Raw genomic sequence first — 26,962 nt, 5'->3', positions numbered from 1 at the left:
AGCAGAAAGGAAGCAAATGGAAATTGAGAGATGTGTATCCAAAAGAATGCTAACAGACTTGGACTCAATCCTAGGAAACTTCAAGGATTAGCTAGGAAAGATTTTGTTAGACTGTCTCACAGGTATGTGTTCCAAAGCACAAAGGATGGATTTCACTCTACTCCAGTGTTTGCTACTTTGAAGAGTATTCAAYGCCTGTGATGCATATGCAATTGGTGTCTTTGTTAAATGAACATCTCAGGACGAGTGTGGACACTCAAGTGCCTCAGATGCTCTTCTTAACCCCTTTGGATGCAAGGGTTTGCATTAGTGGCTCTTAGTGGGACACCTTAACTGGGTCAAAAACTACACCCAAGAAGACCAAGTCATCATGTAAGGTGATGCACGAGGGACGAGCTGTGGGGATCACCATTCCTAAGACAACTCTGAGGGGCTAGGCAGAGAAGCCGGTCCAAGTTTCAGGAGCGGGACCAGTGCCGAGTTCAATGCTCTCAACAACTTCAAGGACTGAGAGAGCAATCAAAGCAAATTGCCAAATCAAAAGGAAGTACAACATGGTGGTTCAACAACTCTGTTGACTATACCGGAGGGACAAATGCCTTGAGGATCTAAGTGATGTTTTTAAGGATATACTGAAAAAGATATTGGTAAGCATGAGAAAAAAAATCAAGGAGAAGGCAAAGAGCTGAAAGATGGAAGTTCAAGAGCTGGAATATGGCAAGGAAACCAGTCACTCTTCCTACCTAGAGGACTAAGGAAGACAGAGAAGATGGTGTGCTTCACTTGTTAGATCAGTGCACTCAGAGCAGGCAAGGCCTGAGAAAGTCTCATTAAGTCATAAAGTTTTGAGACTCATAAAGTCTCAAAAAGCCAGTCTCATTATTTGTAGCACACAGCCAGAACGGATTGCTAATCTAAAAAAAAGCTAGCTAGCAACAAGGATTTCACAAAACAAGAGATGCCTGAATCAAGCAGAGTGAGCAGACCATAAGCAATTTGAAATTATTTCAAGAAGAAAACAAGCCCTGTAACCAGAAGATAGACAGAAATGAATCACTGGTCCAATAATGATTTTTTGCTTCACAAATAAAATCTATAGTTAAGCAAAACTCACAGTCAGAAATCAGAAATCGCCTTTAATGCTGAATTTCAGGTTAAGACTGCACATTTATAAGTACTTGTGTTATTTTATTAGAAGATATTTCATTTATTGATCAAGCTAGTACAAGACTAGCTCCTGTCAAGGGCCTCTGCAGTAGAAAGGTGYAATCTGCTTTCCGTTCATTACTAGTTTATCAACAGGCCAGTGCATGTTTTCTCACTTATATTTCAGGGGCAAGACAGATAGGCAGAGAAGTGCAAAAGGGGAAGAAAAAGTGTTTTTCCTCAAGTTAGGAATGTGAAATTCTGAAAAGTTACTGTGGTACTTCAATTCTGCAATGACCTGTAGGTCTGAGATGAGGCTCTTTGAGTAACCTTCCTTTTCATACTTTTCATACTTTCACATGCTTAGATTTGTATACAAACAAGCCTATATTTTCTGCATTTCTCCCTATTAGGTATTAACTCGGGTGGAGCATAAGCACAGTTTGCAACCTCTGAAAGGTTTATAAAAACCACCAAATTCATAAAATAACCTTTATATTTTATGTATTTTCTGTTTCAAAGACAGTCTCAAACCTACCTTGGCATTCATAGAATYACAGAATCCTTAAGGCATCCAAGTGGGTTTTGAAGATCTCCAGAGAAGGAGACTCCACAACCTCTCTTGGCAATTCCTACCATTTAAGTGTATCTATGCATCATTTAATTATTAAAAAATTTACTAGCTAGCAGAACTTTTAAGGGTGAAAAAAATGGAAAATCATTTCATATAAAAACCTCTCCACTGGCATAATTGCAGAAGATATCCCAAATTCCCATTAAAGTTTAAAGAAAACCATAGAAGTCAAATGGGCCTTCAAAAATAATTTGCGTTCTGCTTTTAGTAAGAACACAAGAATTCTGGTTCATCTCATATTTAGAAGAAAACAGTTCTGCTGCTGTTGCTACTGTTTTGGAAAACAAAACAAAAAAGCAACCCAAAAAGTAGTATTTTGGAGAGCAGAAGATCAGATCAGTTACACAAAGTCCATCCTAGTCCCAGACAGCTGAAAGAATGTTTTCCACCCAATGATCCTACCCCAATTAGTACTTACACACAGTTTCTAGCAGCCAGGTCTTTGTGAATGACTTCCCGTCTGGCCAAGTAGCTCATTCCACAGGCAATCTGAATAGCCATATGTACAAGATCCTGCTGGGAAATGGCCTGCAAGAGCCCAGAAGAACAGTCACACAACTACACAGGGAGGCTGAACACRTCCAGCTGGAACATTCCTCACTGCTAGACAGCTTTAACTGGTGGTGAATGTAGGCAAGAAATGSAAATTTTACCTTCTTACCACACTTTTTGCTTCCCATTTCTCTGCAAACCAACACGTTCTCACTAGAGCAAACAGCCCATATTCTCCTTGACTATAGCAGAAAAATAGTATCAAAGGCTGTTGCTCCATCATTCACCCATATGTGTATGTGCACGAATGAACACAATAGATATAATCCTTGGAGACATCTACATTGCATTTTTCAAACTCCACGTTGCTCTAGAAATTTCAATATATGTAGACTCACTGAAGTTGTAAGTCTGAGTGTAAAATGAACTAAACACTGATGAGAACACCAATATGCTGGCTTCTTTATTAACAGATTGTTAATGAGTAGAAGAAACAGATTTCATTTCAGAAGACCAAGAAATTTGCTTTGCATATTTGTATGGAGCTCCATCTTACAATACATGCATGAAAGGTCTTGAGTTTTGATAATTAAGGAAGTAGAGCTGTAGTTTRTTATTAAAAGGCAACTATAATGATAATATTTTACAACTGACATAGTATCTTGTATAATTTTCTTTGGAAAATTGGTAGCAACTATTTGACATATTGTAGATTATAAACACCTTCCTTGTCTAAATTCCTGGAGAAGGGAGTGTGTGGCATTGGGATTTATAACTCAGATTAAGGAGGAGAAAAGGTAATCAAAGTTGAGAGAATCTACCATTTTATCATGATTTACAGACCCTGTAAATTAACAAGGGGGCGACAGCCACTGATATCTTGAAACCCAGTACCTAACAGGGATAGATGCTGACCTCAGCCAGCCAGATTTCACTTACTGTTTGTTAAGAGTCTAAAGACAGAGACAAATGAAGGCAGGTACAGACAAGGCAATCGTAAGAGAGCGCTCTGCTGTACAGGTACATGCATGTACAGTGTTATGCAGCCTTCCTTTTATCCTGTTTTTACTATCAGCTATGCAGTTAGAGCTGTGGAGGCATTTTTACAAGGAAGTTGTCACCTGAATGTCTTTTCTTTCCCAATTGTCGTAAGAATCACATAATTCTTAAGGTTAGAAGGGACCTTTACAGACCATCTAGTCCAACCCCCCTGCTCACGCAGGGACACCTAGAGCATGGGGCACATGGTGGCATCCAGGCGGGTTTTGAAGATCTCCAGAGAAGGAGGCTCCACAGCCTCTCTGGGCAGCCTGTGCCAGGGCTCTGGCACCCTCACTGTTAAGAAATATTTTCTTAAGYTCCTGTGGAACTTTTGGTGCTTCCGTTTGTGGCCGTTTCCTCTAGTCCTACCAGTGGCCACCACTGAAAAGAGGCCGGCCCCATCCTTCTCTCCCCCTCGAGGTGTTTATAGGCACTGATCAGGTCCCCCCTCAGCCTCCTCTTCTCYAGGCTGAACAGGCCCAGCTCCCTCAGCCTTTGCTCATAGGGCAGATGTTCCAGGCCCCTGATCATCCTCGTAGCCCTGCGCTGSACTCTCTCCAGCAGCTCCACATCCCTCTTGTCCTGGGGAGCCCAGAACTGGACACAGTCTCCAGATGTGGCCTCACCAGGGCTGAGTAGAGGGGGATGATCACYTCCCTCGACCTGCTAGCAGCTTKCATTAATACCACAGGGACTACTAATAAACTCTGTAAAGCACGCCATTAGGAAAATCTGCAGAAAACACTCCATTTAGTCTCTAAAACTAAATTAACTGAACTATTAAAAAAAGGGATCTAAATTGTATGTTACAATGAAAAATACGTATCGTAAAAATCCATGATCACGTATCACTTCATTAACATAAGAACCCATCAGATATTAACCTGATCAGAATTTAAATCAGTCTCATGGCATCTSAAGATCTGTCATACACACAGCCAAGAGCATGTAGAAATGAAGATAAATACTTGTTGGCAAATCTGCTTGCCAAACATTTCATTGCTGAGATAGGAAAAACGACCAATGTAGCTTTTTTTTTTTTTTTTTAAAGCTCATACATAAATGGGAAATTGAGTCTTCAGAATTAGACTGGAGCACTTGAGGGCAAAAGTTCAAGTTTTTTGAATTTACCTGAGGATTGTTGGCCTCCACCAACTTGCATTGTCGCAAGAAAAGTTTAAGGTTCCCCCAATTCATGTATGGCAGCAGCACCATTGGTTTCTCTCCCTCTTCTATACAGACATGAGTGATAGGCAGCAGATTCCTGGAAGACAGACAAAGATTCCCAAGTTTAGAAAGTTGAAGTTTGACAAAAGTCTTCTCGCAACCTAAACATACTAACTATAAGTGATTTAATACTGAAGAGAAAAGCTTTCATCTTGCATTAGGAGATGCAGAACATAATGTCTCCAAACAACTCAAGTGTTTATAATRTACACATATGTATTTATGAAGTCAATACACAAAACAAAAAAGCAGACATTTGGACCTTTTTCCCACTAGGAAGAAATCTCCAAATTTTTCATTTGGTCTGAAAGAGATRGAATAAAATTCTGTGAATAATATCACTCTTTAAATGCAACTGTAAATATGAAATACCTCATTCCGTTACAGAACAGTCTTGAAGAAAGGCAATACAACAACAAAAAGGATTTATTTTGCTCCAGCAAAAAATCCAGTACAAAAAACAAACACAAGTTTTCAGTCAGCCTAACATTAAATTGCACCTGAAATGCAGAAGTATCTCACAGGAGTTGGCACAGATGCTCTGTTTCTCTTCATGGGCTGGGTACATCCCATACTACACTGTTTAATATCATCTTCCAGGAGTACCAAAACATAAATTTGAATGAATTTGCATCAAGCTATTCTAGGAGTTCTGATCATTTTAAAAGGGAACGCTGAAGCTCCACGTTCTCATGAAAGAATAATCCCATCTTTTAGGCAAGGTCTTAAAAACAATAGTTCTTAGGAAAACAACTTTTACATGTCCTGTAGCACTTGTTATTTCCATTGAGCTATTTTCCTTCACATTCCCARGAAAAAGATTAATTGCCAGTTCAGGGATATGAAGGGGTTTCTTCTTACCTGCATCCTTGCTAGTAATCAAAATTAAGGCCAGGTTTAGACTGAGTTCAAGCTACAAAGCTGCCRTTAACTCAAGTATGGGGTATTGATTTAATAACTTAAGCTATTACCCTACAAGTCAGGCAAGCAATTCTTCAGGAGTAAATCCCATGGGAGATGCCACGGCACCACAGAAGGAGAGTGCATGCACACAGAGTCCTAGAAAGGATTTTTCCTTGTCTCTGGGTAGACAGTATCTAATTCCAGTACTCATTTATGTTGTGTTATTTGCAGTGCAAAACCAACTAGCATGTTGGCTAAATGAAGTCAGCCTGCATATGTATCTACTCTGCTCAGAGTAGAAAAAGCTCAACACAATATTCTAAATTCTGAAAAAAAAAATTCCTCCTACCAAAAAGCTTTAAAACCAAGATTTTCCATCTCACAAGGATACAGCTTTGCTCACAAACACTGCCTACCTGTGATGAAGTCCTCTGAGTTTACAGCTTTCCGTCAGCATCATTGTCACCTGCACCTCTGAGGCCTGATCTAAGGCGAGAGAGAAAAAAAAGGTAAAAATAAAGGAAATGTAGATACAACTCTGGACTCTGGAAATAAAGCAATGTAATGGTTTAAATTTGCTCCAGATCTGCAAGTCAGTTTAAGTCATTTGAGCACAAATAGACTTTCCCTATTTTTCTAAAATGGATTTTGAAAACCCAAGTAAGCCAAGCTGAGGCATCTTTCTGTTTAAATACACAGGGTAAAGGGGAAGAAAAAACAAAATAAAGCAAAAGCAGCCACTCTGGGTGATGACAGCCACGAGTTGCCTGCCCCGGACAGCACAGATCTCATCCTCCACACAAGCTTGGTGCTCCTGCAGGAGGGCTACATGCCACACATTTCCCAAAACTAGAAAAGTGCAGGAACCAAAGAAGCTGCTGGGTAACACCTACAGGCTGCTGCAGTTTGCCTCCTCCTTAATGGAGACCACTGATTGCTAGATTTTTTCATTTATTAGTGTCTGCTAGAGAAATTTGACTTTTAGTAACCCTAATTACGCTTTGGTTTTCCTCACCACCTTTCAAGGAAAGGCCAGGCTGTAATAAAGTGTTATCAGAGTTGTTTACCACATTGTATATACTTTTTCAGCCCTGCTGCTGTGCCTTTGCCAGGGTAAATCTAGAATAAACTGATATAAAATGGTACTATCACAATCCCGCTCTCTTCATACCTGGACCTCCTTCAGTCCCTCCTTTATGCTAGGGCTAGTACTCATAGATCTAGGCAACAAGCTGGTACAGGAAAGGGGACAGGAAAGGGAGTCCTGCCAAAATGATGGCTTTTCCTCACTGCATTAGGATGAATTTGTATCCAAAATTTACTGCCTGGGAAGAGAGAATGTATAAGAAGCAAAAGGAGAGGAAATGGACAGGCACAAGGGAGGGAAGGAAAGCATGAGAGAGAACATGACCTCCCCCTCATGGCAATATCAGGCTATTAGATCACTTCTGACTACAAGACCCAAATTCCCCTTCCTTCAGCTTTCCAGGTTAGGTTCCACCTGCTGCAGTGAAAGCAGCGTCAGGCACAATACAACTGTCCATGAAGGGTCTGTTARGAAAGAAAGCAGGTAACTCAAGGAGCAATGAGCCAGGAAACATCATGAGCTGGAGCATCACTGCCCAGACCCTGCGCAGGCTAGAGAGACTAAGACCAGTAGGGACACTCTGGAGAAAATTCCAGCTGTGAAGGTACCAGCAGATTAACACTGAAGGATTTTGAGGTGGAATATCCGATGCAAAGGAAATGAGTTTCCAAGGTGTGTGACCAAATTAAAAGAAAAAAAAAATCGAGCTACATTAAGATGGAGTTAGAGGTATGGATGGCAGAACCATACAATAAATTTAGCAGACAGGAAGAATTGCATAGAAAGGTGAAAAAGCACATTACAAAGACATTACAGGAACTGACAGGCTACTACTTACAAATCTTTAGCTTCAGATGCAGTATTGATTGCACCTCAAAAAACACGGCCTTTTCTCCTCCAAATACAAGGCAGGGCGGAAAGACATTACTAGGTTTACATTTAAAGCTGATGCCTTTGGCCATATCAACTGGCTTAGACACCTGGCACTGYGCTTACTGAACGGGCTTATGTTTAATTCTTATTAAGATGACTGCAAGTTGGGTCTTAAGAGAGCTCCGAATCAGAGATAAAGCTGACTTCTAATCTACAGAACAAGCTACCCTGGTTCGGGTAACAAAACCATCCACCTTCTTGTGATAACGTTGGTAACGAGAGCACAGTTTCCTGTCAATGTCTTTGCTTCTCCATCACAGCTTGTTTTGCAGGAGGCCCTTGTTCCACTTCATTGTTTTCTTCCTGCTCAGACATTATGTTTCAGCAGCTGAGCACCCAAAGGATGATTGACTCCTACTCAAGTATATACGGAAATCTAAATCTTATCTTGTAAAACAGTTCCAGCATCCGCATTGTGTTTTCCTATCAGTATTATTTCCTCGTTTTCTGCGTGGAAAAAGGAAAACTTAACACACCAACAAATTCAACACTTTCGGAGCAAAACAATAGTAGCACAAGGCTAGGCCTCTTCTGACCCAYGAGGAACTACACAACCCAACTACTGTGGTTTTGTGGTAGATAAAACTCAAAAATGGAACATAAATCATCACTTGAAAAGTTTGAGTGATTTTAGTCAATAGGAGGAAAAATAAGCTCCCCTCCAAATCACATTTCTAGAATAGCAATGAAATGAAGTCTTGATTGCGATAGAGGCTATATTCTTGGCAACAATTTGAATAGATTAAACCCCCAAAAAATCAAATTCAAGAGATAAAGACTTCTGAACAACCAACACGTAGATCTGCAAAGACTACGACAAAAGATGCTTTAAGTGGTGAGAGGTTTCACCGTAGAAGGTGTTAACAAGTGCTCAACCCGATGATCCTGCACAGGAAACACAGCTTTCTGTAAAGTCCCAAAGCCAGAAGTGCTGTGGAACACACAAACGTGCAGTCCCAGAGAAGGTRGCAGTCCCGACCCAGCAATTCCAGCTTGGCAAGACACTTGCCAAGACATACAAAGGTGAATCCTACAGGTGCTGGCTTCCTACCGGGGCCAAAAGGCAGTTCTTAAGCCACTTATCAAATCTCTAAGCGTTATGTGTGAAAACGCACTCAATCTCCCATATGTTGGATTTACGCAGAGACACMCAGAGTTGACACAGGATTTAAGGGACAAGGGTAATTCTCCAAGTCCAATTAGTACCAAAAGTGCCCAGAAGTTGCTGTGAAAAGAAAAACTGAGGAGCATCAGGCTCTAAGCTCACGAGGGGGGTGGCAGAAGAGCCACTATTCCTCTACACCTTGAGTTACCTACCAGAGGTGAAAAGCAGCAATTGCTCGAGTATTGCAGTGGGTTACCCCATTACCTGGATGGTTTTTAAGAATAACACTGTGTCAAATTGCAGAACGTAGCATAACAAAACTTCAGATTGTAGCACCATCATTAGACTAAATTGCTTGAGACAGAAAAAAACAGATTGCTATTGTTAGTGTCCTCAGTACCCGAGACAATTAAACCCTTAAGATCAATCTTGAGAGTGTCCACACCAATGGCAGAACTTTGACACAAGATTTCCTTTACTGCCTTCATACAGATCACTTCAATAAAGCAGGAAAAAGACGATGGAAGTATATCTGCCCCAGACAAATAATCATACACACTCTCTTGATGACTACACAGAAAAAAAACCTCACAGGATGCTTTCTGATGCAGAACATCCATTGCAATGGCTCATCAAAAATGATGTTGGGATTAGATGGAACCATTTTCACTTTGCCAGAAACAGGGCAATGATGAATCTCTTTGTGATTTCACATCTGGAGGGTTTCTTCACATTTACAAAACAAACTTGCATGGCAGCCTTGTTTCAACTCTCAAGAAGAAGCCTTTTTTGGAAGAATCTTTTCAGAGTTAGTAAAATGAGGARCTCTTAATAAGCCTTCATCGTTCACCCTATTGACCTTGCTTCCAGTGTTTTTCCATGGGTGGGTTGTTTTCAAACACTCTTGTACATAAGTTAAGTGGTTAGAAAATGAAGTGGAAGCAGCCAGATTATCTTGAACAGCACTATTGGCTGTTTTTAATAAAAATGTACCTTGGCCGGTACGCGCTTACATGAGTCAGGGCTCTCCAAAATGAAAATTCGCTGCGTATGTTCCTGGAATATTACAATCCCATTTGTTCTGCAAAGAATTTTCTCCTTTGCAGGAAAAATGCCATTAAACAATATGTTCCTGTAAATTAAAATAGAAAATTGCATGTGCTCTTCCTTTTAGCAGGTAATGTCTACAGACTCAAAATAATAATAAAAAAATTGCTTCATGTAGCTCTCTACATCAGTTAATCACTAGCAAGAGATGCAATTCTGTCTCTGAAAACCGTGGTAATTGAAACACTTTGCAAAGGTTGGAAGCTTCCTATCAGGAAGGAAAATCGAGCATTACAACTGCCCCAAACAATCCTGCCTCGGAGCGAGAAGCACAATGAACAAGCCAAGTGCCAAGTAAGTCTCTCATCTCTCTCACAAACAACCTATTCAGGTTCAGGATCTACAGATTCCGATATTCCAAAAAAGGAAGATACGGTCTGAATGTGTGTTCTTGTTCTTACCAGGACAGAAACAGAGCTTTAATCTTTATGATTGTCTTTTTAAGGGAAGAATAAAGAGGAATTATCCATCAAGAAATATGAACCTGAAAAAGAGCTGCAACTTTCATGAGSATCAAGATGAAGAATCTAAATAAGGCAGAAACAAGTGAGATTATTTGCCCAGGACGTGGGATCTTTGTACTCAGGAGACTACTAGAGTTTCCAGAAAGCTTTAATTTGCCACCTGAWACCCTTTTTGCTTTAAACTTTCCTGGTCTACAGACCAGTTACAAAATATTCCACATATTAACGATAGTCAGATGCATTTTCTTATATCCTAGATGATACAGCACAAAAGATGACGAATAGTAGTTTTGAATTAGGATCTTCAAAGAACGTGCAAGTGGGCATTTTTGCCACCAACCATGGCCTGTTGCAAATTACTTCTAGAGTGCACTGCAGTTAGACAAAATAACGACTGGAAAATAATTTAATGATTTAACAAGTAGTCCCAGTGAAAGACTCTAGACACTGAAGATTCCAGTTCTCAAGGATAAGTTCTGCAATGTACAAGAAACGAATAAGGATGAAAAAGCAAGCTCATACCCATTTGTTTCTCAGTCTGATGTTGCTTCATGGAAATCAAACTGGGATTTTGGAAGTCTGACCTACTGAATTGAACCCAGCTTGAGAAAGCAGAACACATTCTTGGGAATTACTTTGCACACTCTCCAATTGGTCTCTCATTGAGCACTCTTCTGGTTTATCTTAAAGTTTAACACCTCACCAGAATACTGGAAAATACCTGGGAACAAAGAAGTGGGAAATGCAGCTACTGGTTTTGCTGTGATCAGTCTGGTAGTATCTCTATTTTTTGATCCTGCCAGTAGGAGAGTCATAATCCCGGGGAGGGATAGGAAGGACAGAAAGAGTAGACAGACCGACAGGACTGCAAAYATATTTCCTCATAGTCATGGATAAAACTATCATCTGACCAGCACAGCAGCCACAGCATCCATTTTCTTCTGGATGTGCAATGAATAAACTGGCAGCACAGTTCCCTCTGTCCAAATTATCTGGAAGTAGCCCACCCTGAAAGGCGACGTTAACAAGTGAGAAAGGAACACAAGAAAGAAAAGATTCATGATAATCACATAAGGAGAGCCCAGCTAGAGTAATGGAACTGAAAATCCTATGAGCCTGCCATGACGTTCACAGCATTTCCTACCTTCCAAGCTTCTCCTTCTTCAACAGTATCTCCTAGTATATCAAAGGTCTTCTCCTCCAAACCAATAAAAAAGAACTACCCAAGTACTGCCTACTCAGAAAATCCGTAGTCTTGTATATACTGCTTGTTGTAGACCACTATCTTTGGTCCAGTAGACCATCACTAAATCCACTTTACCAATCTGCATCAAGGCAAATTAATGCAAAGTTATCACTAAAAACTAACATCTAGTGAACAAAACCACCTGTATGCTCATATAATGCCACTAGTATCARAGGTGAAAGGTTATGGACAGTGATACGGTAGACAAATGCACCAAGCAAAGTCACACCTAGCCAAATTTTCCATAGATTAAAGACTTTTATCAGTTAAGACTCTTAAATTGTTTCTGATTGTTTCTGTTTCCCCAAAAAGCCACAGAATGGATAGCAAAAAGACTCAATTCAACCAGCAGTTTCACCAAACTCCCCCTTGTACTTTTAAGTTCTTACTAGTTTAAGACAACCAGGCAAAAAGTCCAAATAARTTCTAAAAATTTCTCTTCTGCTTTGAAAAAAGAAATAAAAGAAATTGTAAAATAACATATCAATTACAAAAATAAGCAATCAAGAAATCACTGCACAAGGGACTTGATCAGATTGCTGTAAGAGAAAAACTGCTGGAGGTCACTTACACCGAGTGCAGTTAGTAGTTTTGGATAGTCCAYAGGATATATGTAATAGTTTTCACCTACACTTACCTTATTTCTGATTTCTTAAAATCTACCTATTAAATGACTTGGAGAATACATTTTTTTTTCAAAAAGAAACAAAACAGGTATGTTAAGATTTGTAAAGACTTAGAAAACTTGATAGGCAAGGGAATACAAGACTCAGGAGCTGAAGAAAGTGTTTGAGCATACAAAGGTTTTTCTTCCTATGAGGCTTCTTCTGTGTCTTACTGACAGTAGCACCTAAGTTGCTTTTGCTTTCTAAGCAGGGAAAAAATGTTWAAAAAGTAGAAAGCAATTTTTTTTGTCTGTTTGTTTTTTGGAGGACAAGGGAAGATTAAAGGCAGATTTCTCAGAAGGCACCACAGCACAAACCAGTGAGTGCAAAATATAAAATAAAACTCCTTTGTGAGAGCATACCTTTAACAGTTTTGACAAAAACTTGTTTCTCTTTACTGGGATCTTTTTCCTCTATTAGAATTCCGTGAAAAATGCGCCCAAATGTGCCTAAGAAGAGAACAGAATTACTTAGCATTAGGTAGTTATAAAACATTGACAAAGTTACCAGAATTTATAAGAAAGTATTACCTTAAAGTGCATTTATTAGTCAAGGTAGAAAGTTAGGAACAATGATAAAATGTGAAGTCCTGAACAGCCTATTAAATCAGTAAAACTCTTGCAATAGAAAAAAACCCAACCAYTTCTGAATTCACCTTCTGCTGGAGAACTTCATACAGTAAATGCACAAATGCATCAGTAAGAGAAAATAAAGAGATAGAAATTATTCAATTCCTCAGTTTTTCAATTGTTGAATTATTTAAATGTGTCACCTTAGTTGGGAGTTTGTTCAATCTGCCTTCAAACTTTTGCACACCTGAGTGTTAATAAATTTATTGCTAGAATGAAGCAGCAACACTGAACAGCTGGAATGAAAACAATTTCAGGATTGAAACATTCAGAATTGATCTTCTATGGCTCTGAGAACAGCAATGCTTTCATGCCATGCTTTTATTAAAACAGAAAAGCTATTTTCCAGCTAGATATCGCTTCTTTAATGATCTTTTTTTTCCCCCTTTCCAAAAAAGTCCTTGCTGAAAACACTCAAGGGACATTACAGTGCCCAAGTATCATGGGACCAACGTGCGTCATCGCCACRCAGTCTGTTCCTACGTTACATCCCTTTCTCCTCCCTACCAATTTGCCTCGCTTAACTAGGCTGAATGATCTGGGATGGGGATCGCCTTGCTCTGGCTGCACATCTTCAGCATCAAGTGTGGTTTTCCTTAATTCCTAAGCACTTAACAGGAGACAAAGCAGTGCTTCAGTCCTCCACCATGCAACGGCAAGCAAAGTTTGAGATAGAGATCTTTGAATTCTGATCTCATTAAGAGATAGTATAAGGAAACTGTAGGCAACCATGTTTTGCAGTATTTACTCTTTTTCTGCTAAAGAAACATCTTACTACCTTGGCTCTTGAAAGCATCACAACCAAAACGTGCTTTAATACCCCTGTCTAACATGCAGCGCTTTGCAAAAAGACCACTAAAACAAAGACAGCTTGATACCGTGATATGTCATTTTACAAGACGTTATCTACTTGTTTTTAAACACTGGAATTAAAGAGAACGGAGGAAGCACACCAGAGCAATTATGACTAGAAAATAATTTTCATGCAATGTGGTATCCAAATATAGTATGACTATAAAAATGCACGCCTCTGTGGCCCATGGTTTTATTTTATTTTTTTACATGGTGCAGTGAAAGACAGTTTTGCTGAGACACGAATCCACTGTTGGTATGTCAGAATACCTGCAGATAGCATCCTGTGTCTGCCCTCTAGATTTTTTGGACTATTAGTCTAAACTGAAAAAAAAAAAAAAAGTTTATTCTTTTTTCTGGACACCTGCATTTTGCCTTACATCCAACAGAACGCGACTCCAATGYAGCTTCACACATCCCCAGTGCGTGATCTATATGTTTTCCAACCTGTTAAATCACGGCAAAACCACAGTCTYTTAAATAATTACTAAAGGGTTCAAATACATTCAATTATTGATGATATTTGAAGTTTCCAGCAGCCAACATGAGCAAGAACCAAATAATACCGTGCATATCACTTCCAAAAACTCTAACAAAGTATCAAGTAATCTCTGATTTTTTCCAGATCAGGGCAGTTAAATTTGTACCTTTCAATTAAATTTCCAACTTGGAAGTTGCTACATGGACACTGAATGAGTTCAGACCCCTTCTTTTTTAGTTTAAGTGAAGTCTTTCCATTGAAACTTCAGAAAATGAATTAGTTGCTACTTAGTCCTATAACCAATCAGCTCATTCTTTAGCCACCYAACACTCCCTTTCACCAAGTTCTGGATTACCAAGACGGACAAGCTGAATTATTTACTTTTCACAATCAGTCGCTGCTCTTCTGAAAATTGCTTCTCTCCAACCCCCTAAATGCAAGCACCTTTCATCTTCCACTCCTTCCACATAAACAACGATCAGCATCATCTTCTGTGACCCRTTTTCACAAAATTCAGCTATAAAAGACAGTGCATTTACAATGTCACGTAGCTGTGTGGTACTCAACAAGTGTCTGAGGCCTGTAAATACCTTCTTGGAGCACATCCTTCAGCGTTATCCTCTCTCTGGAGATGGCTATGTCCTTCACCTTAGCTTTCGCTTCCATCAGCGTGACGCTTTTGAGATCATTCTTCTCGATTCGTAACGTAGGGTAACCTGAGGAGCCAGCAGAGCCAAACCAACCAATATAAATACCCTTATTAAGGGACTGCAAGCACATTGCTGCCCCCCCAGCACCACCTACAGGTGTGAAGACACATAAGCAGCATGCTCTTGAAGAGAAGCAGGCATAATATTAAACAACCAAAGCAGGGAGAAATCACATGAACAACCTGGAAAATACACACACAGGGAATTTTATACAGCATCATGCAATCAAGTTTGGTTATTAACACAAGGTGAATAAATCTCTGTATTGCATGTTGGRGCTGGACAACATAACCCAGCAGTTTTATCAGTATCAAGGAAATAAAGCTCATGGTCACTGCCTGTCTCAAGACTTTGTGGCATGAAGAAAATCCTTTCTCCACGTCCCATGGGAGGAAGAGAGAAGCCAAGACCATCAGTGCCCTCCTCTGGGCAGGCAGAAACCACGCTCAGCTTTGGAGCTCTTTAGCTCCCCGAGTCCCCTWACTCTAACCACTCCCTAGACCCTTCAGCTGCCCTAACTCTAACCACTTCCTCCACCAGATTTCTACACTGCATGGAATATCCTCTGCTATAGAGGAATTTGAGGAGTCTCAGATTTTAAAATRCTTTCAGTAAATACAGAATTCACTCTCTATAGTGCAGCTAGTATCAGTTACCAGACCAGCCCACTATATAAACCACTGTCCCTTCACCCTTTCTCTTGCTACATGGATCATGTATATGCTACGGATATACCATGGATTTTTCTATAGGGATCCCTCCACTTGCTGTTATGTCTTCTAACTGTACACCTTCCTCTAGCACTGCATAAAGCAGCTTCTTCCTAGCTGTTTCACAGGTGCTTCACAAAAACTGATGAACTCCTTCCACTAGGCTGATCTAGGCACATGCAGAGAACAACAACAACAACCCACCAACAAAAAAGGCATTCTGCATTAACTCAGACCAGGCAAACTGTCTCGAGCCAAGAGGTTAAGCAAGCTCTTCCGTTTTCCTCAATGCTAAAAKCAGTGCAACTTGATGCAGCAACGGGCTGCAAGGGTCTGTAACCAGATGAACACTTACTGGTTACTGGCGTTGCATTGTTTGGTGTGTCAGCTCTCAAGTACTGCGTTGTCTGGGTCGAAGGCTGGGATAGGCCTTGCGAGCTGCTGCTGTCACTAATGCTGTTTCGAAATAAAAAGCAACATTAACGTGAGTGTTTAAATCCAAAAATACCGTAATTAGGACATCAAAATTAAACACATTCTCCAGACTAGAGTTTGAAAGGGTGACATCTTTTTAAAGACTCTCCTACATAGCAACCTGCATTTCAGGCAATTTCAAAAGCTTAGCACTTCTGTACTTTAAGAGTGAATGACTCCCTTATATCCGTTTTGCAGACGTTACTCTTTTTTTCAGGAGGTTTCCCCAGCATTGGAAAAAGCGCCAAAGCATTTATTCCAAGAACCCGCTTGTTGCGTTAAGAACAAAACCGAGGATGGAAGACTTTGGGGTATTTTCTTCTCAGTATCAACATCCCGCCAAGAATCAACATCGACTTTGAAAGAGGCATCTGATCCAAACGGAAAGGCAGAGTCTCCTCACACATGCTGAATCCTCCAAGGATACACAGCCCTGGAGCCTCCTGAGCTGCTCTCACAGCATCGCAGAAGGGTTGAGGCTGGAAGGGACCTCTAGAGATCATCTGGTCCAACCCCCTGCTCCAGCAGGGACACTAAGAGCAAGTGGYACAGGGTCACATCCAGGCGGGTTTTGACAGTCTCCAGAGAAGACTCCACCACCTCTCTGGGCAGCCTGTTCCAGGGCTCTGTCGCCCTTATAGGAAAAAAGTTCTTCATCACATGGAGATGACTACTATATACATTTTTATTTTATACAGTAAATTACTTCCACCCTTATGCAGGCAAACTTACTGTTTGTCTAGTGTATTTCACTTGCCTCGTTTCTTCAAAGCTCACCCTGCAATTTAACCTTCAATTCCATTACTCTAATATGCCTGCTTCGCTATTTGCTCATCTCCTGTATTTTTCAGACTACTTGGATTTTTGAATTTAGGAAAGAAAAAAATCAGTTCCACATTTCACCATCTTCTTGGCCTAGGATCCCAAGTTATTTCTGGGCAAGACYGAAAGTCACCGTTTGCAGTCTAGCTACTTCATCTTAGTTTCCCCTGGAGTTTTTGAATGAAACTTCTCAGGTGCTGGCAGCTTCTTCCTGCTCATTTTTTTGGTGTCACAACACCTTCAAAGCCACTTCAATGCTATTCGTTCTCCAAAAAGTTCTCCAAGGAGGATGCACCAGGACATGGTCATCTCCCAAGCAGGAGGAATACTCATGCCAAACTCATTTAGCTCTTCTGCTATGGTTTTTGAAGACTCCTTTGGTAATTTGATCAGCTCCCAGCCTTACAGATTCCCTGGCTGGCCTTCTGCTGACAGCRATTTAGGGTGGGAAGAAAGAAAAATAAATTTCCTTTTTACAAGCCTTTTACAAGTTTGAAAATCAATTTTTTTTTTGATCTGCGTCATTTTGCTTTTGGGTTTGGCTCGTTTGCAGCCTCTCCTAGTTTTGCTCTCAACTTCAGCTTTGCAAARGAGGCCCCTTTGTCCTTCATGACATCCATCATCTTTGCTGTTCAGCAAAGCCAGCTTCCTCCAGCACTTCAAGAACCCTTGGTRGTGAGCACACAAACACTGCCCTGAAGTTCTACAAAGGTCTTAAATAGTCTCTATTTTAGCTTCCATATAGCAAGCTTCCATTTTTGATGTAATTCTGCTTTTTGATAGCAGCACCAGCACTGAGGCTTTTAGCTTTTGCCTAGGAGGTTTCTAATCCTCACTGAAAGAGTCAGCGAAAGATTTCAGTGTGGTCAGATATGCACCAAGTTTTCCTTCAGTAGATCTCACTCTCTCCAGATTTCCCAYTGAGTGTTCTCCAGGCAATTATTTCTGCAAAATCCCAATAGCCACAAGCCTCCCATCTCATAATCAGCACTACAACTGCGGCTGCTGCCTCTGGAGCTTAGCACTTGCCAACTCAGCACACCCAGTGATCAATACAACTTGAATAACACCAAGAGCAGAACTGCCAAAGACGAGAGACACCTCCAGGAGTCAATGAATCTGGAGCAGCCCTTCAAAAGCATTGCAATTATACAGCTTGAACACATGCATACCTGTCGTCCAACTCGATCCTCTTCATACTGTGCAGGTGCAAGACTGCCAGAATTATTGCCACGAGGAATATAACGGCACAGCAGACCCCTACGCTGATATAAAACACACGGGTGGAAGTGGTGGGAGCTGCATTTACGGGGTCAACTGAAATGAAAAGCAAAGAGTTACTGAGCCTTTCTCAAAAATACAAAAGCAACAAAGTTTGATCCATTGGTCCACAGGGATGGATGTGACAGGAGGGCAGTGCTGCTGTCCCCAGCATCCATCCCAGCACCAAGACCATGGTAGCAGAGAGCAGCAGGGTGCTGAAGTCACCATCACAGGGAAAGCAACGGGGCTCCTGCTGCAGCAAAGCAGGGCAGGGACAGCAAGCCACTCAATGCCRCCATTTATTTACTGGGACAGAAGGAAAGTTCCTACTGAAGGGAACAAAAAGCTGGCCATGAGTCTCCTAAAACGGTCTTGCAGTGTCAGAGACAGCCGGCAGTCTCCAACCCACACAACCTCTTCAGTTCTCCTCCACAGCTCCCCAGGTGAGTACTCTTGTCTTGAGACAAGTGCAGCAAGTGACGTTACAGCCACTGCAAAAGCGGACAGCAGTGGGATATCAGAACATATCTTGGAAATAAAAATAGGATTAAAACCTAGACACAGCATCCCAGTGGTGCTGACTGAATGCTCCATAGTCCGTAACTTTAGCTTCTGCATCTGGTTTTGGAGCAGGATGGGCAGGCTGGGGACTCCAGAGCCACATCTAAACACAGCAATGACATAGGGCAGCTAATCTTTCTCAAAAGACGTCAACTGCACTGAATTTTAGGGCAAAGTTCTGCCTCTGCACTTTGASAACATAGGGGATGTCTGTTATGCCGACATGCAGCTGCGGAGGCCAGACAGATCTGAGGCAGCAGGAGGCAGGATTTAGCTTATCCTGGTTTTTCTCGGCAGGGGTGATGGAGCAGCCCTAGTCACTCACTACTCAAAGCCAGGTACTACAAACGTGACAGTTGCTCTGGAAGAAAAGCAGGCAGTGAAGAGAAAAACAGAGCAATGCTCTCCGTGGCATTCCAAAAGCATTTTAGCAAAAAGGTTTTATTTTTTTTCTTCCTCCTTCTCTTTATCAGTATATATTTCCCATAAAATGATTAATAACAAAATGACTAAAACAGCAGGGTTAGTATGGACCACCTGGGGAGCACTGTCACAGGGAGTGTTGCAAGTTCCACATTTAAAGAACCGGGGTAAATGGCACACTCAGAATTACTTACAAATAGCCTTGCTGCTGTTTCTGTCCGCTGTCGGAGACTTCACCTCTGGTTCAAGCTCTAAACAAACAAGAGGGGAAAAAAACATTAAGTTTGATGCATACTTATGGTTGTAGTCCTTCACAAGACGTTAACTGCTTCCTTTCTCAAAAAGGCAACTAAACCCACTTTTCTGAAGGACTACAGATATTTCTAAACATCCCTTTTAAAAAAACTAACAAGAGCATCAGAATCAGATACTGATTCATATGCCCCTGTCCAGACTATCACAGCTAGGATAATCCGCTGAGGTCACTCTTGAACCCATAGAACCCACCTAACTCCACAGCCCTTTGCTTTAATCAACAAAATCCCAAGGGAGCAGTGAGTAGGAAGAGCAGGTGTGGGGACTGGGGTGTGTATATGTATAAATGCTCACATGCTGCACAAGCTCACAGCCTGGTAATCCTCTGATCCCTCTGCAAGCCAATTCAGGCCTCAGGAAGTTGTGGAAAAAGTAACCCAGTGAAGGAAATCAAAAACATGTGAATTTTGCTTTTTGTCTTTCATAAACCTTCACAGAAATTATTAAGTACGCTGTGAACAAAACCACTAACAAGTTCCTGCCTGTTTTTAATGGACRTGTTAAATTCGAGTGGGAATCCCAAGATGTGCCATAAGCAGCTTAAAAAGTAACCGAGGTTTTTATGAACCCACAGAAACACAGGCCTAGCAAGAATTATTTTTGAATGTTTTAGGAAGTGGCCTGCCTCACACAGCCCCAATTACTGCAGAAGTGCCCCTAGAAACTTCCTCCGCTCCTTCAGCAGTTGAGCATGAGCAGCACTGACTTCCCCCACCTTGGTTGGTTGAAAAAAGCACCTCAGATGACACGGAGAAGCTGTTCCTCAAAGTATGTTTTATCAACAAAAACAATTATCATTAGAAGGAGAGACAGACTCTGAATTAACCATTATTTTTCCCTTAACATCAACACAAAGAGCATGAGTATCCTAATGGCATGTGCTAGAAAGTCCACACTTTATACAAGTTCATCCTTGAAGATTCATAGCCAGAAGTGACAGGTTCCCCTCTAAAACCGATTAGAGTCCGCCCAAAACCAAGTAAACTAAAGTGACCCATTTGAGTTTATCACAATCTACAAACTAAGCATATTTAGTTAAATTTTAGAAAAAAAAAAACAAGTATTTAGAGTGTTGTAGGCGCTATGGTCTTTCTTCCTCCCCAAATCATCCGTTTCTTTTCTGTTCTCCTCCCTCCTTTGTTTCACATATTCTGGGCATATTTAGAAAATTTGTTCATTCTTTTGGTTAAAAAGAGGAAAAAAGACATTTTTTTTCCTCTGAAAGACAGAGAGTGACGCAATTTCTTCTTCTTTTCATTGTATATTTTGGTGAATTATACTCATGTCCTTTGTCATATATCATCTCACTCCCTTGTCCTATCCTGTTCTAAAACACTAACAGCTGTGGACTTTTTGAAACTTAATGCCTTACTTTTGTAGCACATTTTCCTTCGTTTGAAATTTAAGACTGTGATGTTTTTTGACGAGTTTACTGTCAAGTTGAGCTGCATCAATATCGTGACCTCAGAGTCAAGTCTGCCAGCACAGGCGAGTTCAACACGAAACACTGCAAACAAACAAGAATCGAGTTTGAGAAGATTTCAGATATTTTGGTTAAAAAAGCTCTTTAAATGATAGAGATTCTTATTGTATGATTTTTTTTTTAAATCTTGCCATTAAGAAATGCTATTTTAGCCCTCAGTCCTTGTTACTTCAGACAGCTATTAAGGGATTGAAGATTATAGGTTTCAAATAAGTTTGTGAACCATATTAGAGTTTATAGACTCATAAACAAGTTAGATTTGTGGGTGGACATCAGGGTTAAAAAGCTCTCGCAAGAGAAGTCCGGGCTGGTTCCTGTTATCTTAGGAAAAAAATTCTAGTAAAAACACAAAAAAAAAMCAAAACAAATACTTCATTTCCACCTGTGGACCTAAATCACAAGCAATCAAGTAACGAGAAGTCACAGCTGAATGAGCAAGGAATGATGAACACTTACTGGTATTTTGAAACAAAATTTGTGTCTTTTAGTTTCTGAAAGAAATGCATTTATTTCTAATATGTGGAGCGAGTACATAGCCAAAATAGTTTTCTTAATTTTAAACTTACCATTAAACACTTTTGTCTCAACCATTTCTACCCTTCTCAAAATTATACCACTATAGACTGCATAAATTAGAGGGCACATATTTTAAAAACCTATGCATTTGTTAATTATTAATGTTAAAATGGAATAGCAATGTTGTATATGTTGAAAAAAATGCCATGTCTCCTCGCTAAAGGAAGTCTGCATCCTCCACCAATCACAAGGAAAAAATATTTACTCTCAAACAGACCAGCAGCCTCAATTTATCATCCCCTCTGAGCAATGCTGTAAACCGTGGCAGAAGCCCTATAAACATAGGATGTTTAATAGATTAAGATTATGTTCTCATGCTACATTACGCACATTGGAGAAAGAATAAAAAAAAATTACTGAGTAGCAGAGGAGGGCAAAGAGGGGAGGGAAATTGGTTTGCTTACCTGAGAGCATGCGAGGGACCTCTCCTTGGAGTGAAATGTTGGCCTGGGGCATATCCATAGCCAAAGGATTATCTACCTGAAATCCAAGTTTATATTCAACCTGCAACAATAGTTGAAAGATTAAAAAACAAGTTAGAAAAAGAGAAAAAAAAGAAAATCAAGAAAAACATAAAGTCCCACAACTCTCCCCAGCAGTAAAAAGAAATACTGTGGGGATATTTTTTTTGCAAAATATGATGAGATGCATTTATATTATCACATGTTTGCCAAGTAATTTTTCAGTCAAGGTGTCAAGAGTAGAAACATTATTCAGGTTGATGGATTGAATTGAACCTGGGCTACAGAAGCTCAAAAATTCCTACCAAAAATTCACCCACAAGCTCTGGGAACCTCGGAGCAGGTTAGGCAACACACACGGCTCACAGCTCAAGTCACAGCAGTGGGGAAATGCAGTCACTATTTGAATATGATCTTTTAAGGAATTCCTCTTAGAAAGCACTATCCACTGCATGAGAAGTCCTAGGCTACAATATCCAGTAAAAGGCTAAACAGATAACTTCATCTAAAAGACTCAGTTTTTAAGTAACTGGAAGTCTTTTTAAAAAGAGCTGTTGCTACACGCTCCAGGAATTGTGATCAACTGGAAAAGGAGTCTCTTCAACTGGAGCTCCACAGTAACACCCTTTACAATAGTTTCTATAGAACTTTCTCCAGGAACTGCAGAACACAGTTGTTCTACATTTGGTTGCACCTCTAGAAGCTCCAGCACATGGGTGCCTCCTCTGCGTGTGCAATTCTCCAACAAAAGATACCCCATAACGGGAAAACTTGTTTAATTGCTTATTCTTAAACAACTAAGTGTGTAAAACACTTCTTTTGAAGTGCTTTACCTTTCCACAGTAAGAAAAAGATTGGATGCATGATATCTCAAGTTACTGCCTTTGATTTTAGAAATGAAAAATAGAGAATCTGGAATAATTATTTTGCAGCCAGCACATGGCAATGATTGGAAAATAAGGGCCATTCGGTGATAACAGCGGGAATTTGAAAGCCACAAAGCAAATCCTCGAGGGCAGGCTGGAAATCACGCCTGCTTACCTTGGATTTCGCGTGCCAGCTGAACTGAAGATTGTTGGTCTCGCTGGGAATGAGGAGATTGAAGGACAACGCGTAGTGATTGACAACATCGTTCCTCACATAATACAACTCTGCATCAAGACCTGCAACGAGAGAGGGAAGGAAACACAGGTGTAAGGCAGGGGAAAGCAGAACCAGCAGTAGCACATGCTGTAACAAACAACCCACCGCCTTTACCTCCACTTCTCTTTTATGTGATTAAGCGTATACATCCCAAAACCACCTCAAAAATAAGCACTGTTCTCCAAGGCTGTTGTTCATGTCAGAATTCAACACAAGAGTGCTTCAAATTCTTATACGTGGCTGCAGCTTCTCTCTGAAATGATTGCTTTAAACTGACACAGGTAGGAACATCATGCAAAGAAATCTAAGGGTTTTTCCCCCCAACAAATTCCCTTCCAAGTTCATTCCTGGATCTCATTAATGAGCCCATCTTTCCCCAGGAATCAAGCGTCCAATTTTATTCTTATTTACATTTGTGTAAACAAAACACATTGCTTTGGGTCATCCGATTCTTTAATTGCAGGTAATTCTTCATGGGATGCTGATTTCTTGCACTATAGAGTTAACTTTAACATAACTGAATTGTAAGACAAAGTGTTTAACCAGGGAAGTGCAGTGCCACGCAGCACTATTTTAGGGATATTTCCAAGTCTAACATTTGCCTTCTGAGCTTTGTTATAAACCTAGAAAGAAAAAAAAAAAATGTTTAAAAAGCCAAACCAATAAAAAACTTGGAATACCCATATACAGGAAAAAGAAAGATCCTGAAACAACTCATCCCACATTATCTTCCCGTGCATCCAAATCTCTGTATATGAAACCTGTATTAGATTTAGATGCAGCAGTGTATGGAAGAGCTACCAGCCACTTGTGATGAGATCTGACTGGCAACACTGGGAAGCTAAAAAATTTAATCAAAAWATTATCATCAAGCCCAGTGAGTGCCATTCATTCCCAAAAATATTCTTAGGACAAAAATAAAGCAGTGGAGAGAAATAAATAAAAAATGTAATAATAACAGCAGCATCTTTGGGAGGGTGAAATCACTTTTGGAAGAACCAAGCTCCTCTTGCAGATTAATGCTCCTGTCAACATCAGAGGTTCAAGGAAACACAGGTGTGGAGCTTTTAACACCAGAGAAGTTTCAATGGGATCATCCTTGAGCTAATAAAAACTTTTTATATTATTAGTTATATTTTTATATTTATATTATATTTTATATTAACTTTTTATATTTAACTTATTAACTATATTTAACTTAATATTAACTTTCTATATTATTAGTTTATGCATTACAATACCTAAAATAAGCCAATATAATCAGTTAAAAAGACCCTGAGAGAAGATGAATAACATCTTGGGCTTCAAAGGAGCGATGAGTTTATATGACATGCTATTATAYTGCATTTTAATGCGTGCACTGCCATAAAAAGCTGGATGCCACTGGGCAATGCTAACACTACCAACTCAAAGGGCATTTTGTAAGAGCAGCAGGAACAGCTGCTGCCAGTTTCACTACTCCCAAAAATCCTGCTCCAGCTCAGAGTTTGGCATAGAGAAATAATCCAAGTTGTTTTGTAACAGAGCTCTTAACGTGTGAAAACAGAAAAGTCTGTCTGGTTTCGTATCCTGGCTCTAACAGAGGCCGCTGGACGACTACAAAACCAAGACAAGCATAAAGTGATGCTTCACTATATATATGTGTGTGTGTATATATATACACACATATAAATATATATACACACACACACGCGCACACTCGCATGGTCACTATGTATATGTATTTTCACATAATTCTCTTTGCTTCTTGTGACTGTAGATCAGAGACCTCCTGCACGGTGTTAGCTTTGAGCAGCTCTCATGGAAGGAAAAAAATACGAATCCGGGGGATTTGCACAAGTGCTTTCTGGRAGCATGGAAACTCCTAGCTATGCATTGGAAAATGTCAGTGTTTCGCCGTGGGAAGGTGCTTGGAGAACCGCTTTATTTTTTTCTCCTTAGTATAAGGTCAGTTAAAATATTTCCCCTGTAACGAATCTTTTCCCACAGCAGGCTCCAGGCAAAACCCAACCTGCAACTGCAAAGCTGAGAACCTGTGAGCAGCTTCCTGCTGTCCTCTGTCCCAAACGGTGCACGTCTCAGTATAACAGCAGCATAAAATGCAGTCAATCCAAGCAAAGCAGGTTGCTGGGAAGAGCAGACAGGATCAGGACTGGTTTTTCCAGGGGAGTGCTTAGTAAAGAGGTAATGTGATATTAAAGGATAGTGACTGATAGCATTCGAGAAGAATGTGGTTCTGCAAGGCATCAGGTACCMTGCAAGGTGCTGAAAACTTCCCGCCTTGTATTTTAAGCAGGGAAAAGGCAAGGGAAAACACAACAGAGCTCTGAGCTCCTCACGGGAGCAAGCCAGGGTGACAGGCAGTGATTAATGTCCTATAGGAAAAGATAAGCTAAGGAAAGAGATGGCTGCAGAAGAACTAAACGGGGGAAGCTTTGCAAAGCACTGCATGCGGAGAGCACACAGTGCTACAGGATCTAATTTCTCATTACGTGGACTTGATTAATCCAAATCCAGGCACGTGAAAAGGCMCCCGAGGCTTTGCTTTCCTTCTCAGGCAAAATACCCCGTATTTTTATCCAAGTAGCCTCTAAAACAAYCTCACAATCAATGTCCCTCTCCTTGTACCCCCATCCTTGGGCACAAGTTTGGGAGACCAAAAGTTGAACACAAGCAAAAGATATATTTAAGTCAGGAAAAAGGCAAGTTATTCAGCAACTCTGTGCTAGGTGTCTTGGAGACGGGCAAGGTGAACATCACAAAGCTTYTCCAGGCAAAGGTTTCTTAATTTGGGTGGATTTAATTAGTTCAGCTCAATAACAAGGTTACCCAAGGCTGGAAACAGTGCTGGGAGTTGAACAAAAACGAGGACGTCACMTACAAACTGTCCACAAACCAGTCAAATTTAGCAACTAAATTAATTAATTTAGTAGATACTAGTTTAGAAGACACCGCTGCTAGGAGTGCAATACAAATACTTAGAAGTTAATGAGGAAAGATACATATATTTTTAATTAATCCAGAGAAAATGAAGACACAGCTTTTTACCATGATAGCCCAAAGTCCTGAGAACTTGAAGGGAAAATGTTCAGTGACTATAATGAATGGGAAACAGAAGATTATATATAATATATACGTAATATGTACTATGAATCTTCATTCCCATCAGTACTATTAACATATTTCCTAGTTTTGCTCAGAAAAGTTTTCTTCCTTGAATGCTCACCTCACCAGTACCACAGAGAGATTTAACTCCAAAAAATACCATCAGTTGCATGGAAAAGATTAGAAATAAAAATTGCTGTCTGGACCATGAGTGAAGAGTGCAAACTTCTGGCGGGATTGGTCTAAAACAAGATTGCTAATGTAATTCCKGGGATTTGGGGAGGCTCCAGAGCTGGATACGCTCTCACCTACACCAAGAAGAGGGGAATATCTCTAGTTCTCATTAAAYAGTCATGAATCTTCACTGCCAGAGGGCACCTTGCTGATGGTGCTGAATAGCAAGTTTCATAAAACTAGCAAAGCGATTTTTCCTCCCCAAAAAGCATTTGTGAAAGTCACCTCTTCCCTTCTACAGGAAACCTCCAGAAAAGGAACGCAAAGAGCACTCACTAAAGGCAAAGCACATTAAGCTTGACAGTCTTAAGCTGAATCTATCTATACTAAAAAGATGGCATTAGCTGTCTCTGGATCCTAACTGCTTAGTTTTATTTGCCTCTGAACAGCAGCAACAATCCCATTTCCACAGCCTGCCTCCTTATTCCTCCTTCCTGCACCTATGGCAGAAAACAAAATAAAACAGAAAGATTTTTCTCATAAACAGAAAACAAAAATAGTGGAGGAAATGCTTAAAAGATGACACCCTTAAGAAAAATTTATATATATATCTTGCATCAGAACTGGATATTGAGAAATTCTGCTCCTGAGAATATCTTCTAAGGGAAGTTTGCCAGTCTGAAGCTTCCTCTTCCTCTACAGACATTGATACAAAAAAAAAAAAAAAAAA

The 26,962-nt window shown here is 40.3% G+C and overlaps 1 protein-coding gene across 1 annotated transcript in view; it reads right to left on the bottom strand.

The window, feature by feature from the left end:
• RYK (receptor-like tyrosine kinase) overlaps nucleotides 1–26,962 on the bottom strand; it is a gene marked incomplete at its 5' end in the record, with an annotated part of 38,402 nt that overhangs the window by 6,195 nt on the left and 5,245 nt on the right. Inside the window, 11 exons of the mRNA XM_026036403.1 lie at nucleotides 2,199–2,308; nucleotides 4,445–4,577; nucleotides 5,860–5,929; nucleotides 12,413–12,499; nucleotides 14,603–14,728; nucleotides 15,788–15,888; nucleotides 17,901–18,045; nucleotides 19,170–19,226; nucleotides 20,663–20,797; nucleotides 21,754–21,853; nucleotides 22,852–22,973. Coding sequence (XP_025892188.1) covers nucleotides 2,199–2,308; nucleotides 4,445–4,577; nucleotides 5,860–5,929; nucleotides 12,413–12,499; nucleotides 14,603–14,728; nucleotides 15,788–15,888; nucleotides 17,901–18,045; nucleotides 19,170–19,226; nucleotides 20,663–20,797; nucleotides 21,754–21,853; nucleotides 22,852–22,973 — 1,186 coding nt within the window. The remainder of the gene's footprint in view (nucleotides 1–2,198; nucleotides 2,309–4,444; nucleotides 4,578–5,859; nucleotides 5,930–12,412; nucleotides 12,500–14,602; nucleotides 14,729–15,787; nucleotides 15,889–17,900; nucleotides 18,046–19,169; nucleotides 19,227–20,662; nucleotides 20,798–21,753; nucleotides 21,854–22,851; nucleotides 22,974–26,962) is intronic.

Source organism: Nothoprocta perdicaria, unplaced genomic scaffold, assembly GCF_003342845.1.
Source record: "Nothoprocta perdicaria isolate Ctin4 unplaced genomic scaffold, notPer1 scaffold_177, whole genome shotgun sequence".
Taxonomy (NCBI): Eukaryota; Metazoa; Chordata; class Aves; order Tinamiformes; family Tinamidae; genus Nothoprocta; species Nothoprocta perdicaria.
The sequence above is the reverse complement of the archived record's forward strand: the minus strand, read 5'-3'. Positions and strand labels throughout refer to the sequence as shown.